Genomic DNA, 18187 nt, shown 5'->3' on the forward strand with positions numbered 1-18187 from the left:
TAACATAGTGGTGGCCAAAGCACATATTGCAATAGTATCACATTGGCCCATAAAGGAGCTTTATCAATTAAAGTGCACAAGGAACCCTCATCAATTACTTGTTGCAAGACTAACAAGCCACCATAATTCTCACAAACAACCACTAAGAAGATTACAACTGTATGCTTGCACATGCAAAAACAATCCTAATGCAAGGTAGTACAAGTTAACCACCCTCACATGCAACAATAACCCTAATCCACCCTAGATATAAATGAACTCATAAAGCACCAAGTATAAACAAACTCACAAAGCACCAAATAGCAAATAAATAAGACTCAAAAAAATCCATGATTAACCACAAAGAACCATAAAACTAGACTCCCAAACATGCATAAACAATTAAAGTTCATGTGCAACAAATAGCATTATTATTGACCATAAAGTACACAAGGAACCCTCTTCAATAATATAATGCTAGAGTAACAAACAATGATAAAGTCTCACAAACAACCACTAAGAAGATTACAACAATATGCATATACACACAAACAATCCAAATGCAAGGGCAGTACAAACCAATGACCCTCATGCACAATAGTAACCCTACTCCATCCTCGATATAAACGAACTCACGAAGCACCAAATACCACACGAATAATACTTTTTTAAAAATCCTCAATTAGCCACAAAGAACCTCAAAATAGGACTCCCAAACATGCACAAACAAGTGAAGTGCAAGGGCAATAAAAACAAACCCCTTCCAACAATATTCACCAATCAGCTATTAATTTCAAAATAACAAAATTTTGAACCCTAAACTATATTGGCAATTATTTTTTTCCAAGAATCATTTATTGCAATACGAAAACCCTTGTGAAACCACACATAACACAAGATCTCCCACAAATTCCAATAGTACTTCACATCCCTTATATGTTTGAGGGTATATTATCTTATGTGTATTAGGGATCCTCGATATACTTTCAATACATCCAATTTGAAATCTCCTTAGATTTTGTTAATATATAAACATGTGGTCTTTCTGTACAGTTATCCCTTCATTGGGGATCCCCCAACATCTGGAACACCCACTTTCTTACTCATTTTATTTGGTCAAATTATGAATGCTTGCATCTCTTCAATGCATAAGACATCCCCCGCAGAGAAGCCAATGAAAAAGAAAAATGAGCTTAGCATTGTAATTATGACTACTTGCACCTCTCCAACGCATAAAACAATGTCCACAATTAAAAAATAGTGCGTAAGCAAAATAAACTAATTATTCATCACTGCATTGAGCACATACATCACGCTCATTAGTCATAACAAAATTATAAACTATTATATATCATTGATCAGTGCAACAAAGCAAATAAGCACACAAAGACAAATTACCACATGGTTGTAGCATGCCAACACAATACCTCAACAAACTGCTCATTTGAACATCTACAACAACATGTCCAAGGTTGCAAGCAACACTTGCACAACAAAATAGTTGAACAAAGCGTGAAAGAGTATGTCATCTATACCAAGACTTCATAGGAAAAAAAATTAGATGATGCATGGAACAATTGAAGGTGGTGTTGATTATTAAAATCAAGAAATAACTAGAATAATCCCTTGTGGTGCAATGAACAAAAATCCGATGCTACATCACACCCACATTCCAATCACCAGCAGCATCCAAAAGCCCGTGAAGTAGGCAGAGATTAGAATATCATTTATCAATATTAACAATGCATGACTAAATGCAAATGCCAATACAAATCATGCATGCACCAAGCAAAAGGGATAAGAAAGTCCAATGACATAATGATGCATGCTACTAAAGTCAATCATTAGTCAAAAGGAAAAGCTTTTCTAGATTTCAATTGTGAGACACTTTATGAAGATCCCTCAGACATAAGCAAGGTGTCAACTTTGTAGGAAGATCGGGTGAAGAAGTGGACAAGAGCAGCAATTGCAATTGTGGCATGTTGTGGATGATATAACCTATGACTACTACTACACCAAACAAGTGCATGTTTCATGTAGGTGCAATCATGTTGTATGGTACCATGACATCCAGAGTAGGAGCTGAAGAATATCTCTTTCACAGTGGCAATGATTGCCTTTGTGGTACTTGCAAGAGGATGATTATAGTTACCTCAAGAATTTAGTATCATAGCAATTCCATACAAAGGAATGCATGCTACATGCATGGAGGGAAAATTCCAATAAGACACTAAATATATTGTGGCAACAAGAGTAATTGCATACAAACGAATGCATGCTGCTACCTTTCCCAAACTAAAAGCACACAAGCCATGGAGAAATAGGTGAGCAAACATGAAGGGAAATACTTGTAGGTCTCTAGATAGCACATGTAGGTGTTCGTAGGGTTTCAGAATAGGTTTGAGACAACATGATGCCGTGTCCACAGTGAAATAAGTGGCATCCACAGGAAAAAAGTGGAGATTTACCTACCAAGAGGTGCCTTTTTAGCCTACACAAGTCTTTGAAAGGCCGATCTAGAATTCCTCCATTGCCCCCAAATTTGGGGGAAGAAAGATCAACCCTATTGATCACCTAAACTAGAGGGCAGATTCCAAGTGAGAATCTAGGTGCAGAGTGCCTAGACTTTTCTATATATTATTTAAATGTTTGGTTTGATGATCATGAATCGAAGATCCCTACCACTAAAGCTCCATTTTAAAGCCCCTGAACCTAATTGGATGCTCATAAAATTTAGGCACTTATTTCAATGTTTTTTCAACTTTCAAAAAATAAGATGAGCGATCTTCAAAAAACTTGAGAGCATTCCAAACAAAGAAAATGTATTCTCTTCTTCTTCTTCTTCTTCTCTCTTGCACCACATAAGCAGGGTTTTGTTCACTTTCTTTCATCTTCTTCTCTCTTTGTCCCACCATAGAGGTGGGCCTTCCCATGATTTGTAAAAGGAGCTAAGGCGAAACAACACAAAAAATAAAATATATTCTTCACCCCTCCCCTCCCACCTCTCTCTAGTGTGTGTGTGCGCATGCGCATGCGCGTGCATGTGTGTGTGCGTGTGAGTGTGCGTGTGCGTGCGTGTGTGCGTGCATGCGTGCATGCATGCGTGTGTGTGTGTGTGTGTGTGTGTGTGTGTGCGCGCGCGCGCGTGCGTGTGTGTGTGTGCGTGTGCGTGTGCATGCGCGTGCATGTGCATGCGTGTGCGTGTGCGTGTGCGTGTGCGTGCATGCGTGCATGCGTGCCATGTCACAACTCCCTACCTATAGGCAACAAGCATGGAATAGGGACAAGACCATATTTGCAGACTGGACTAAGCACATGTAGGCAACATGTGGAAAGGGGTGGGGCTGCATTTGCATATCAGAATGAGCACATGGATGCACATGAAGGATATCTACTATGGTGAAGCCTTTCTCTAGGACGCTTGCACAAGAGCCCATCAACACTTTTGCATGTACGGAGTAGCCTATACATCTAGCTATGGCAAGGCACGCATGTGCTCACGCGCGCGCGCACACACACACACACACTCTCTCTCTCTCTATTAGCACATATATTTTTCTCATAAGTAAAGTGATGAGATACATGCCAATGTTTGCACATTCACATGTGTAGGGCAACAACATCATCATTGTCATCATCATCATCAAGTCTCACCTCCTTCTCCTCACAGCAAAGAGATACATGACAAGGTCCAAATGGTGGAGCTAATTGAGAGTGATAATATTGTGCTAGATAGTGCATTGTTGAGCATGTTCCTTGCAATCTCTAGAGCATAATCAAGTGTTTTATGAACTCTTAGTACCAAATGTAGTCTCTTAGATCCCTCAAATCACTCAATATATAGAGATATAATGATGTCCCTTTGAAATGCTTTTGTGGTATGCATGAAATGGACCTCTCCCATATATGTAACCACCTTAAATTATAATTTGAAAACTTGCTAGAGAATAAGAGCAATTGAGAATGCCTTAGAGAAGCATGTTAAGGCCTTGATGCTTGGGCTAATGGAAAAGAAGGACCATGTTTGACAAGTTGTACAATGGGATGTAGTCTCTTAAAATGGCACTCTAATCATTGGATATGCTAAGCACAAAAAGATACGTCATGTCCAATTTGCAAGTGGAGCTTACCTAAATATTGTGCTCATAACTGTATTGGTGAGAATGTATGCTAAAAGTGGGAGCACACGAGCAAAAGAGAACATAGGGACAAAAGTTGACGGCTATGTAGGGCTAGGACAAATGGCTCATGGGAAAGCCACAAAATTACACCTAACTAGCATGTAGCAATTGGGCCATGACATAAAGGAGAGCAAGCTAGATCAAGATATTATGAGTGTCGATTATGAAAACTATTTAGAGTACTTTGGGTTCCAAATGCTCTTGAGACTTTTTAACTTGTTTAAGTTTATTGATGACATAAACTATATACATCTCAATGTAGATGTGATCAACTTATCAAGCAGTTTGTTTATCACCTAAAATGGAAATTTCTTCTTCCCCTAGAAACCCCAATAACATTTAAAAAGGTTTTATAGATTACATTTTCCTCTTCTTGAAATGCATACTCTTTCATATTTTGGGGGGGGGGGGGGGGGGAGGGAGAGGTGTGTGCGTGGGTAAAATAATGCCCTATTAGTAAGACAAGGATGTTATTTGCAAGCTTTTAAATCAAAGGTACTTCCTAAGTTACTCTTTCATGTGATTCTAAATAAAGATTGCCACAAATAAATGTTCTCAAAATTAATAGATGTCTTGGACTTGCCAATTTAAAGCCTACCCAAATCATCAATTTTAGAGAGTGTATCAGAGAAAGTGTTTGGAAAACATTCATATATGTGTTTTGGACAATGGAAGGTTACCATTATTCTTAGAACCCTCATGTGAGTATGCTCAAAAGCACAACAACACCTAAACATACTCCATATGCACCATCCAACAAACAAATCAAGACATGATGTTGAAATGTGGACCTTAGGTGAGTATGCATACAAGCACAACAATACCTACACATACACCATATACGCATGCTTGCGCCCCCCAAACCGCCCCCCCCCCCCCCCCCCCCCAACACACACACACACACATCACATCACAAACCAAGTTTGTAAACTATCTTTGGACCTCTTTGCCATGTCCACATAGAATCAATCTTTGTGTGTGAGTGAGTGAGTGAGTGTGTGTCAAAACCAAGTTTGTAAACTATCTTTGGACCTCTTTGCCATGTCCACATGTAATCAATCTTTGTGTGTGTGTGTGTGTGTGTGCGTGTGTAGAGGAAGACAAAATGCCATGGTTTATTTATTGAGCATGTTGCAATAAATAAATCATTTAAAGCCTAAATTAATGATATTAGAATGTCAACAAGTTCAGTTTAAAGATGCGGTTATGGCTTAATAAATATGTACTTAGAAGGGTGAGACAGGGCTTACAAGTGTCCTAAAGTATCTTCTATAGCCTCATAGCATTGAAAGGAACCAATAATACTATGTACATGTAAAGAGATGTATTGTTCTTAAACTTTGAGTCTTGGAGAACTAATGCTTTATTATATAGTATATACAAAGGGTGACAAAAATGTTGTGCTTAATTGCATACATATTATTGTGAGGTATCAAAACTAGAAGAAGGAGCACTAGGGAAACAATTAAGCTTTTAAATTAAGCCATGATCTATTTAAAATGGCAATGCCAATCAAGGTGCACCACCTACATCTTTGCTATCTATTATATAAAGATATTGGGTGGATTGTACATGGCCCTAGCAAAAAACCCCATCAATTTGAGAGAGAAATAATGTAACATTCATTATATTAATATAAGCAATAGCTATTCCTAAAATTAATAACTAATATACATCTCCTTCATCTTTTATATTTTTGTCATGGAGCTTTCAAGGGTTTCCAGATCCCTTTAATGAGGTAGTAGGTCCCTCTTGGCCAATCCCCCCTACTAAGATGTGCTAGGAACTATTATGGCTTATTGCCACCCCACCATCTCTACTCCACCTACATCAACATCCTCCATCATTAACACTAGCATTCAAGATGCGCAATATCAATGGCCATCCGAAGCACAAACTATGTGTGCTTAGGCGTGTAGAGAGAGAGAGAGAGAGAGAGAGAGAGAGAGAGAGAGAGAGAGAGAGAGAGAGACTTATGAGACCATATAACTCAAAATATATGTATTAAACACACACAACACATATTGTATGTATGCATGTATGTATGGAAGAAATGGATAGGGTTTCCTTCAACTGGCAAGAGGTCTTGATTCCAAGGAAAATGGAAGCTTTGGATCCAAGTTTGATGTGCGGCCAAAAAGAAGTAAATCGGTGTTTTTAACCTTAGCATAGAGTCTTTTTGTGTTTTAAAATAATAAAACATTTAACAATGCATGCAAGAGAAATAACACCAAAGCCACTATAAGAATAGGTAGCAACAAGCAAGGCAAATCAATAGAGATGAGATCAAAGAGGTCTAGATTCTCATGGGTTTCATGTTGAGGGTAAGTTGAGGTTTTCTATTGTCGGTAGGTCTAAGTCAATTGTTTATGTTTCCAAGGGTTAGAACTTATTGGGTAGTATATCACTTTTATCTCCCTCGCCTATAGAGCTCTTGGATGGTGTTTTGCCAAGAAATGGAGTGTACCAAAAACTATATTCTTTTGTGTTAACTTGTGCTGTAGGACACCAACAAGAAGGTACAAATCTTACTACTATATCATTTTGGTTGTAGGTTTAGGAAGCCCTGAAACTCTAAAGGGCTTCCCGAACCTACCCCATTTTCCAAACCTCCATTTTTTAAAATTAAAACTCCCTCCTCTCTCTCTCATGTGTTATCACACCTTTTCTCTTCCCCCTCCCCTTTTTAATTAAATCTCCCTCGCTCTCTCACACATGTAGGGCCTCTCTCTCTCTCTCACCCACACACACACACACACACACACACACACAATTAGATTAAAATTTTAAATACAAACTGTCCTTTTAATTAAACAAATTTAATTTTTTTAATTTAAAGTTTTTTTGATAATTTTTTAGAGAGGGAGAGAGAAGAGAGAAGAGAGAGAGAGGAGAAGAAAAGGGGGGAGAGACAGAATAAGAAAAGAAAGAGAATCATAGAGAGGAATGATAAATTTTAAAAGAGAAGGAAAAAAAGAAAGAGAGAGAGAGAGAGAGAGAGAGAGAGAGAGAGAGAGAGAGAAGAAGAAAAAGATCGAGGAGAGAAGAAAAGGAGAGAGAGGGAAAAGAGAAGAAGAAGAAGAAGAAAGAGGAAAAGAGGGAGAGAGTGGAAAAAGAGGAAAGAGAACAATCTTTTTTAAATTAAACCTCTTTTGACATAGTTTTTGACTTAGAGAGAGAGTGAAATATATAATTTGAGAGAGAGAAAATAGGGAGAGAGAAAGGGAAAAAGAGGAAAGAAAAAAATAGAGAGAGAGAAAATAAAAAATATATGGGAAGAAAAGAAAGCGAGAAAAAAACTTGAACGAGAAAGAGAGGAAAAGAAAAATGAGAAGAGAGAGTGTGACAGAGAACGAGTAAAAAAGGAGAGAGAGAGAGAGAGAGAGAGAGAGAGAGAGAGAGAGAGAGAGAGAGAGAGAGAGAGAGAGAGAGAGAGAGAGAGAGGAGGAGAAGACATAATATAAACACAAAGAGAGAATTATAGAGGAAAAATAAAATTTAAGAGAGAGAGAGAAAAAAATTAAAGAGAAAATGGAGAGAGAGAGAGAGAAGAAGAAGAGAAAAAGGGGGAGAGAGAGGGGGGAAGAGGAAAGATAATAGTATTTTAAAAATTAAACCTTTTTTGAGAGAGAGAGAGAGAGAGGGGGGGGGATAGAAAAAATATATAGAGAGAAAAGAGAGCAAGAGAAAATAACTTGAAACAGAGACAAAGAAAAATGAGAGAGAGAGAGAGAGAGAGAGAGAGAGAGAGAGAGAGATTTTAAAGTCTCTAAAAGGCTAGAGTGGCCTATGAGACCATAACCAATACAACTAGTATTAGCATCTCTCATGAGAGAGAGAGAGAGAGAGAGAGAGAGAGAGAGAGAGAGAGAGAGTAAAAAACCAAGATAAAGATACAAAGGGAGGAAAAACGAAAGAAGAGGAGAGAGGGGGGAACAAAGAGAAAGAGAATTATAGAGAGAAAATAAAATATGAGAGAGAGAGAGAGAGAGAGAGAGAGAGAGAGAGAGAGAGAGAAATTAAAAAAAATGAGAGAAAATACAAAAATAAATAGAGAATGAAAAGAGAGAGAGAGAGAGAGAAGAAGAAGAAAAAAAGAGGAGAGGGAGAGATAAGGAAAAGAGAGGAGAGAGAGAAAGAGGAAAAGAGGGAGAGAGATGGGAAAAAAGAGAAAAGAGAAATATATTTTTTAGATTTAAATATTTTTTGAGAGAGGAAGAAAAGAGAGAGAAGAAAAAGAGAGAGAATATGAACATAAAGAGAGGGAATTATAGATTAAGGAAATATAAAATTTATATACTTTGAGAGAGAGAGAGAGAGAAAGAGAGGGAATATTGAGAAAATATAAAATTTAAAAGAGAGAGAAAAGAAGAAGAAAATATGAACGGAGAGAGAATAAGAATAATAGAGAGAGGAAAGATAAAATTTAAAAGAGTGATAGAGAAAATAAAAAAATTTAAAGAGAAAATAAAGCGATAGAGAGAAAAAGGAAAAAAAAGAAAAAAGAAAAGAGGGAGAGGGAAGTTAAAGAGAGGAGGGAGGGGGAGAGAAAGAGAGAGATATATAAGAAAATTTGAGAGAGAGAAAAAAAAACTAGGAGAGAAGAGAAAATAAATTAAAATAGAAAGCAGAGAGAAAATTAGATATAGGGAATTGTGAGAGAGAGAAAGAGATGATAAAAAATTAGAAAGAGAGAGAGAGAAAAGAGGAGAGAAAAAGAAAAAACATGGATTGTTGAGGGCAACTTGGCTTGTCTCCAATCAACATATGGAAGTTTTCAAGAAACTTTATTAGGTTTAATCTTAAAAAATTGTTGAAAAAGTCATATTGACTTTTACTTTGTTCGCTTGTGTTTAATCTAAAAAAAATGTTGAAAAAGTCATATTGACTTTTTAGCTTTGTTCGCTCGTCTTATAAAGTTATCCCGTATATGGTCCGATAATAGCAACAACCAAAATACATATTCCTTGTTGACAACCGTGCCTGCAACCCTGTGGCCAGTCGTCTTCTGCTTCTTCTTCATCATCGTCGTCTTCTTCTGCATGGTCACTCATAACTAGCCATGGTGACCACCAGAGAAGCAGCTCACGCTGTCCGCCTCAACGCGGACTGGCAGGCCAAGTACAGGGTCCGAGCTCAGGAGCTCCTCTCCTCCTTGCCCCCTTATACTCAGACCAGTTCCAGTAGTACCTTCTCCGTTTGCGTGGTTGGAAGATCAGGCGTTGGCAAGGCCTCTCTCATCAATCATCTTCTCCTGCAGCGTGCGGCCCCTATCTCGCATTCTGCCGGCTCAGGCGCCATCTCCGACGAGCAGCAATTCGAATTCCGAGGCCTGCAGCTCCGGGAAATCCCCAGCTATGATGGCCGGCATGCTGTTCCAACTGTGCCTAAGAAGAGGCATTTCCATCGATCCAGCCATGGCAGGTAGTCACTCAGACGTACTTGGGTTTTGTATACTCTGACAGGCAATTTCTTTTTGCTAGGGAAGTATATCTCCTTGTGTATGTAAAGCATGTGTGTGATGTGTATTCAACCAGGAAATGGTAATATGATGGTGTAAAATGACAGGAAAACAGACCTTGGCTCAAATGGAACTGATGTGGGTAGCAATTGAGAGGAGCTTACTTTTTTCTTTTTTTGTGCGCTTGATCTGCCAGTACATGCTTCTTTATTGGCTGAACAGGTTTTGAGACTTGGCTGGCTGCTGATCACATTAAGACTCTATTCCACGATTGGGCAATGCATTATTTTCATGGTAATCAAATTCTTCAGACAGCAAGGCATCACTGTAACGAGATTCTTCACTACTTGAAGACATAATTGCTGAATTTTGACAGTTCAGAATAATTTCAGCAAATTGCTTGTAATTGTGGCTTGCTCAGGTGCCTCAGGCGAACCTACTTAAGGGAGTTGAGCAGTGGAACCATGAAACCAGCATTCCTTGCAAAAACTTGATTTACAAGTAACTGCATTAAATTTCAGCATTCTACCAAACAAATGGGATAATCCAACAATGATGAATGGGCTGAAACCCTAGCACCCCTTGTGGTATTTCTTTTATTCCTAAAGTCTGTGGATTACGATTGGGAGAGGCTGAAGCTCTAAGAAACTGAGGACTGGTCCGAGAACTCGAAATCCCAACAAGTTCCTCCAACTGGAATTTCCCCAAATCCCAAAAATTAAGGCACAATCCCTGAAAATTTTGGATCCTATGCTGTCTGCAGGAATCGGCAGCATTAATCCTCAAATTGCCCCTTGATTTTGAATGCACGGGGAGCCAAATTTAGTAATCATCTGATGCATCAATCAACCCTTGCTGTAGACGAACATTTTTTTCAAATCTGTTGTTAATTCTATTATTTACAACGTCAATCCTACATGCATGTCTGAATTTCATATGCATGCATTCCAAGACAGCGATACAGATGAAGCTATCACATATTAACAAGATTACTTGCAGCTCACGCCCGTCACGTCACAAGCTGTGGCCCCACCCCCCCCCCCCCCCCCCAACAGATTGGTCCCACCATCACCAGCGCCCGCTATGACAATTTTCCCCCCATCGGCTCGTGATAGCCCGCCCCGACGGCTCGTGACAGCCCGCCCCACCTATCCATCCTTCTCCCCACACCCAACGGACTCAGCCGCCCAGTCTTCGCCCACGACCGGCCATTCCACCGCTCCAACAGACTCGGCCACCCAGTCTTCGTTTGCGACCCGCCGTTCCAAAACACTCCCCCCCCCCCCCCCCCGCCCCCCCCCCCCCCCCCGCCCCCCCCCCCCAATTGCTCTCTCTCCTGCAGCAACTCTTCCCCCTCAGGTAGCACTGCGACGCGATTGGTAGTTTTCTCAGAAGGGTTGCGCAATGGAAACCTTTGGTCAGACGCCGGCGCACTCAGAGAGTGTCCCCCAGTCAAACACCTTGCGTATTCTCTCTGAGGAGCAGCTCTTAGCCGTCCGAGCTAAGGAGCTGGAGCTAAAGGAAACAACGATTTGTGGTCAGGTAGTAGGACATTCCCAGTAAGGGCCCAGCTTCGGGACTGGCTTCACTCCACGCTGCGCATCGGCACAACGCAGATCGTGGAGGTAGTCCGAATGGGCCAAGGGATTTTCATGGTCAGGTTCAGTTCGGCAGACGCAACTTGCGAGTTGCTTGCCAGTTCACCATATGCATCCACGAAGGGGGTCATATACATGGTCCCTTGGTACAATAGCTTTACTGTGGAGGCATTTGCACTCCACAACAGGTTTCTTCGGCACCCGGTCACCCTTCTTTTCCTCGGCCTAGCGATAGAGTATCGCTAGTTGGTGGAAGACTTTGGACGGCTCTTCGGCACTATCCTTCCCGCATCCTTCGCGGATGTAGTGACAGGAGTCCCAAAGGTACGGGTGGCAGTGAAAGAGATCAAGAATATCCCATAGTTCCTAGAGATTGAGGCGGGTGGGCACTCCTTTAGGCAGCAGGTCATTGTGATGGGGTAGCCAGGGCAGTGTTTGCACTACCACGACTTTGGGCATTAGGCAGCAGTTTGCACGCGTTTTGGAGCCAAGGTGGCTCCGCCGACAGGCCCGCAGGTGGACGCTGATGGCTTCACGCGGGTCTAGAGACGGCAGAGAGAGAGACGACAGGGGGGGCACAGCCAGTGTCTCAGACCCAGCCTCGGCAGCAGGGAGTAGGTAGGCGAGTGACACCCCCTCAACAGAGCACTCCATAGTCCCCCCGTGCCCACCCCACTCGGTAGGACCGTAGCCCCCCACATCCATCACCCGCGCCACAGACTACCTCTCCTGAGTTCCCACAGCCCCCCACACCCACCTCTCACGGCCCCCCATTTCCAGGGCCACCAGTCCCCCCCACATCCGCCATTTACTTCCGTCCATCCCACCATCCCTCGATCATCCTCCCCCCACCACCCCCCCTACCGAGCACCCCCCTGATCCGCACCTGGTTCAGGAGATCCCCCCCAGACCCACCCCCCCTCCTCCCACAGGAGGTGATGAGCCACACATGCCTACATCCTCCTCGCACCAGCAGTCTTCTCCCTCCCATACAGCCACCAGCTCATTCACCCCTGTCGCCTGTTACGCTTTTTCGAGACAGGCACACCTGTTACCACAAGAGTTCTTCCGCAGTGGCCCATGGTCCTACTTAAGAGTTGCGGAGCGCCGAGAGTTCCCACTACCTCTAGAGGTGGGGATCTTCGTGGTTCTTAAGTCAAGGAGGGGCAAGGTCCATCTACTAGCGCCACCAGATGGACCAAACCACACCTTTTTTCTTCAGTCCTCTCACTCAGAGGAGTGGACGACAACATAGATAGAGGAAGAGTTGAAGAGTTAGGTGGCAGACCACACCTGCTAGTGGATGAGAGAAGGACTAGCATTGTTTGCACAGCAGTGGCCTGGTTGCATGATGGATATTAACTGGTGGGGTGGTGCCGAGGTTCCTCACTTGAGCATTATCTTTCGAGCCCCTCCATAGTGGAGAGCTTCGAGGGTAGGGCCAACATGGGGGATTGGAGTTCGCCGTCCAGACCGGCGGCAAAGCGTCCTTGCATGCCTCATAGCTTCTCCTCTTCATCAGCAGCCTCCACACCGAACAGATGCCTGTTCGGTCAGTCACAGGTTTCCCCATGAGCTTGAATAGCCTCCACTACAGTGGGGCACGTGGTTCCAAGAAGTTGATTGTTCGGCAGAAGCTGTAACCTACCCTTGTCGGACGGATCGACATCTTACTTCTACAGGAGCACAAGCTCACCCCCACCCAGGCCCAACGGGTAGGGAAGGTACTAGGCAGCTCGCACACTTATTGGGAGCATGCCATAGGTGCCCACGGCAGGAATGGAGGCGTATGCACCTCTATTGGTCCGAATCTTACGCTTGTGTACAAGACCACGTGACGATAGCGGTAGGGAGGGTTTCATGGATCGGATTGGATATTGGGGACTCGTGCCTTGGAGTCCTTAATGTCTATGCCCCTACGGAGGTTAGGGCACGTAGCAGGTTCTGGGTAGAGATCGCGGATGGACTCCTAGAGGTGGACTCCTGGATTATTGGAGGAGACTTCAACAATGTGGAGGCTTTGGAGGACCAGCAGAGGGTAGAGGGAGAAACTACCGGGTCATGGCCGGGGAGGAGCAGGAGGCATGGGAGGTCTTTCTACTGGCAGTAGGAGCACGCGATGCCTGGAGAGACCCTGCCTTTCATAGGAGGGAGAGGTCGCTGGACTTCTCTTGGGGATACAGGCGGCTAGGTGGAGTCCTACTGGAGCGGTTGGACAGGTTTTATGTGGGAGAGTGGGGAGGCTCTCGGGGAGGCCAGATTGGGTAGTTGGCGGGCACCACGTTATCCGATCATTGCGCGGTTCTCCTGACACTAGATCCCCCAGCATCTGCCTTAGATACATGATCTTGTCGGATCCCTGACTCGATCTATAGGAGGGAGGAGGTGACAAGATAGATAGAGTAGATTTGGACCAGAGAATGGGATAGGAGGGACCAGATCGCAGAGGAGGTTGCAGAGATCCTAGCTGAGTCGAGTAGAATCTGCCAAGAGGCAGCCATACAGGCCAGGCAGCAGGGCTAGGAGGAGAAGAGAGCACTTCGGCGGGACCTTGCAGCCATGCAAAGATTATTACAGGAGGCACCAGGGGATCCCACTCTCCACGCATAGGAGGTGCGTGCGCGAGTAGCCATTGCTGGCCTAGAGGACAGGCGCTTAGAGTTCTCTTTCCGCACCTCAACAGCTTTCTGGGCGCAGAAGGGGGACACGATGTGCAGGGAGTTTTTCCAGGTGCACCAGCCTCGCACCTGAGGAGAGCAGATACGCAGCCTCCGAGATCAGTATGGGAGGACCCGTTGTAGCCCAGACAAGGTGATGGAGATTGCCACCGACTACTACAGACGCCTCTTTCAGCAGGAGAGAGGCTCAGCTCGAGGACAGCGATGTAGACAGCAGGTCTGGGATAACATCCCGTCCCTCGTCACAGAGGAGATGGGACGCTCCCTCCTAGCCCTCTTCACAGAGAAGGAACTAGAGGAGGCTTTCCATACACAGGACGGGCAGAAATGCCCGGGAGAGGATGGCCTCTCTAAGGCTTTCTTCACTACCTTCTGGGAAGTGGTGAAAGACCCCCCTACTGATGGCCTTTCATGAGATTTTCACTTCAGGACAAATGCCAGGGAATCTTTCGGCAGGCCTTATCATTCTTCTCTCCAAAGGGGGAGACCGGTTGGAGCTTTTCGAGTAGAGACTGATCACCTTATCGTCAGTGGCCTATAAGGCGCTGGCAAAGATGATCGGTAGGCGACTACGCCCCATGCTTCCAGACATCATCCATGACACACAAACAGGCTTTGTCCAGGATAGGAGCATCCTAGACAATGTATTCACCTTCTTTGAGGTGACAGTGTGGGCCCAATACAGTGGGCAAAGACTGGCCGTATTACTCTTGGATTTTGAGAAAGCTTATGACAGGGTGGACAGGGATTTCCTAGAGGGCACCATGGTGAGGTTGGGTTTCTCCCAGGCTTGGATTTGCGGGGTCTCCGCACTTTACAGATCAGCCACCAGCAGGGTTCTCATAGGTGGTAGGCGAGGGGAGGAGTTTCGGCTGGAGAGATTGGTCCGACAGGGCTGCCCCCTGGCCTCGTACCTGTTCCTTCTCTTTGCAGAGGCGATGTCTCACTTCCTCAGGTCACATGTGAGCGGATTACGTGGCCTGTGACTTCTAGTGAGAGAGGAGATTGAGTTGTTAGACTCAGAGTATGTAGATGATATAACACTCTACATAGAGGACGACGAGTTGATGCTGGAGAGAGTGAGGTTGGCTCTTGAGGTGTTTTGTTTTGCAGCGAGAGTAAAAATTAATTGGCGAAAGTCGATTGGTTTCCTCACAGACCCGGACTCTAGCACGGAGTGGGGCGTCCACTTGGGATTTAGATGGGTGAGCAGAGGGCAGACCGTCCGGTACCTAGGGTTCCAGGTGGGACTCGACATCACTCCCGCCCAATAGTTTCTTCTAGTCCTCGATTCTATTCGGAGGAAGCTGACCTACTGGAGCATAGCTCGCCTCTCACTAGCTGGCCGAGCCTTGGTGGTTAACTAGGTCCTCCTAGCGACGGACTGGTACATCGCCTCGTGTTGGTGCTTCTCCTCATCCTACGTAATGCAGCTTCGTCGCCTAGTGCAGAATTTCCTTTGGTCCAGGTCAGACGGCTCCAGGGATTCCAGGGCCAAGGTGGCGTGGGTGACCATTATACGACATTGGTCAGAGGGAGGGCTTGGGATCATAGACCCAGAGTATCAGAGTATGGCCCTCTTGGGCAAGCTAGTTGTTTGCGGCCTTACATCGGGAGGGTAGACCTGGAAGGTCCTATTGCAGGAGGGCCTTAAGGACTGTAGACCGAGGCTTGGCGGTGAGTGGAGGCCGTCCTTGAGTTGGATCTTCACATCAGCCTAGATCACCCCCCCTAGATCACCCTTCCTACGCAGCTTGCTCCGCATGTGGCAGGGCCTCCGTAAGGCCCTAATCCAGAGCCCCCCAGGCTGTCAGGAGGAGATAGAGCGTCAGCCGGTGATCTGGAACCCCCAGGTCAGGGACCGGAAAGGGGCACAGATTGGCGAGCGCCCCCACATCCAGTGGGTTGGTTGGCAGGCTGGCATGGCTCCTACCATCAGGACATGGCGGGAGGTGTACAGGATGGTGGACAAGGAGATGCTGCAACAAGTATCAGGCTGCCAACGAGGAGTGGAGATGAGGAGAAGGGAGATAGACGCAGCAATACCTCAAGAATGACTTGTTCCTTCGATACGAGAGCCGATAGAGCCCGGGGAGGTATGGGCCGCAAGGTTTTCACCAGCAGGCATCACCCTACAGGTGGCAGGAAGAGTGGGTGGTGCTCCACCTGGGACCTTTTTCACCGTGCAGAAGGGGGGACGTCTAGCTCTCGACAGAGGGCAGTAGGATGAGGGGATAGCTATCCTTTCATGGAAGAGGATCCGGGTGATTGGCCTTCAGGGGAAGACATGGCGGCTGGACCCTTTGGTCTTTTGGCAGGAGCTCAGGGAGTGGCACCTTTGGATCTGGGAAGGAAGGCCACTTGATGAGTTGGAGTGGGATCCGAGAGAGTGGCTTTGGCCGGCCACTGTGGTCACCAAGAAGCCACCGAGGTTCATGGAGTACACTGCCAGGATTGGTAGACACGTATTGATGCAGGAGGATATGGATTGGGCGCCGTCATGTAGCAGGCACTGGGCGGAGCACGGCATCACGGAGCCGTTCCGATGGACCTTCTGGCGCCGCCTATGGGACAGCTGGAGGCCGAGGAGGGTATCGTATTTTTTATGGCTGGTGGCACATGGAGGCTTGGCGGTGGGAAGCTGGCTTGCCCAGATGCAGAAGGAGGGAGTTTGTAAGTGCTGCACACAACAGTCTGTGGAGACCCCAAAGCACTGCCTTTGGTCGTGTGAGGCGGCATAGCTCGTGTGGAGAGGAGTATGCCGCATCCTTCACCGCATAGCACAGCCTTGGATGTATCTCTTGGGGTGCTTTTTGTTGGCAAGCGGTCAGCCAGGCCCGTCACCTTCTGTATAAGGCCAGGATGTAGGATACGATATTCATTATTGAGGTAGGGTCGTGTGTAGTGCTCGGTTTAGAGGCTTTACCCATCCGCCAGGTACTGGAGCCCACAGCAGACCGCTGTGAGGTATGGGAGATCATAGGGAGTCTTACTGGTTGGCATATCTGGAAGGCGCGATGTCAGGTGGCTCGGCAGAGAGAGACTTTCAGTACAGGCGACCTTAGCAGAGCTCTGGACCTCCATCATCCACTCCCTTCGAGGCCGATGGGATCAGGTGCAAGGCGAGTCCAGGGCTTGTCAGGAGCTCCGATGTTATTTCATGCGCACTTGGGGCGGCCAAGACCTGTTCTTCATGATGCAGGCAGGCAGCCCCAGATGGCGACACCCCGCCTCCATGGCTTTTTCCCATAGAAACAGGGAACGGCCGTTCCGGCCTATAGGAATGGTTTAACGCGTTCCAGATCCTTGGAGGAGGTGAAACGGCCAGGGAACGTTCCCTGCCGTTCCCTGGGCCGTTCCCTACCGTTCCCTGCCGTTCCCCCTGCTTTTCCCTGTTTGGAACAGCCATTCCAGGCCTGTTGACCAAAAATTTACATTTTTCCACGTTTTTTCTTTTTGCTTATATCACACTCCTTCTACTACATGTTCACCTATCTCCATTGCCTAATGTGCACACACTAATCTCTCTCTCTCTCTCTCTCTCTCTCTCTCTCTCTCTCTCTCTCTTTTGAATATTCAAAGTGTCAAGACAACCCACAAGCCAATTAGGAGTCCATGCAAAGCTCAAATTTGATGCATTATGAACTCTTGCAAATCACAATCAAATTTCAGCCTATTCTCAATTCCAAGGTAATTATTCATTTATATTGTCTAATTTCAAGGGAAACTAGAATAATTGGGGCAATTCATGAGCAATTTGGAGCTGTGGGGGTAATCGAGTCAATTTTGGGACATTTGGGTCAATTTGGAGCATTGAGGGGTATTGGGGCAATTAGAGGGACGTTCTTTGGGGCAACTTGATCATGCAGGGCATATTTGGGGCACTTAAGATATGTGCCGTTCCCCCCCCGTTCCCGTTCCCCCACCTTAGACGTTCCCCCTGTTCCAGGGGGTCCCGCTCCCGTTCCCGTTCCCCGTTCCAGGTAACTATGCTTTTTCCCCCCATCCCTCCCAGACCGCCTTGAGAGGCTTGTATATATGATGTATTTGTGACTTTAATCAGCTCCAGCTTGTCTGTTGAGCATGCATACTCGGTTGTAATCAGTTATTTTGAGTAATATAATCAGCCACATTTTACTTGCAAAAAAAAAGACAGCCATACAGACCCTAATTCTTACTGTTTGTAAGTGCGTAATTAGCAGCTTCACTGCAGAAACACTTCAGAGCCATAGTACGTGCTTCAGCTGGCATGGAAGAGAGAGAAAAGTAATAGTAGAGAGAGAATTCAGC

At 45.3% G+C, this 18187-nt stretch overlaps 1 protein-coding gene across 2 annotated transcripts in view; it reads left to right on the forward strand.

Annotated features, from left to right (window-relative positions):
* Nucleotides 1-9106: 9106 nt before the first annotated feature.
* The window catches only part of LOC148038315 (uncharacterized), a 35489-nt gene continuing 26408 nt past the window's right edge, over nucleotides 9107-18187 (forward strand). For both annotated transcript variants that reach the window (XM_087670520.1, XM_087670530.1), the window contains exon 1: nucleotides 9107-9584. In XM_087670520.1, the coding sequence (XP_087526646.1) occupies nucleotides 9223-9584 (362 nt within the window). In that variant the 5' untranslated portion in view covers nucleotides 9107-9222. The remainder of the gene's footprint in view (nucleotides 9585-18187) is intronic.

Source organism: Lygodium microphyllum, chromosome 3 (genome assembly GCF_053477565.2).
Source record: "Lygodium microphyllum isolate KBCC chromosome 3, Lygodium_microphyllum_v1.1.10, whole genome shotgun sequence".
Classification (NCBI taxonomy): domain Eukaryota; kingdom Viridiplantae; phylum Streptophyta; class Polypodiopsida; order Schizaeales; family Lygodiaceae; genus Lygodium; species Lygodium microphyllum.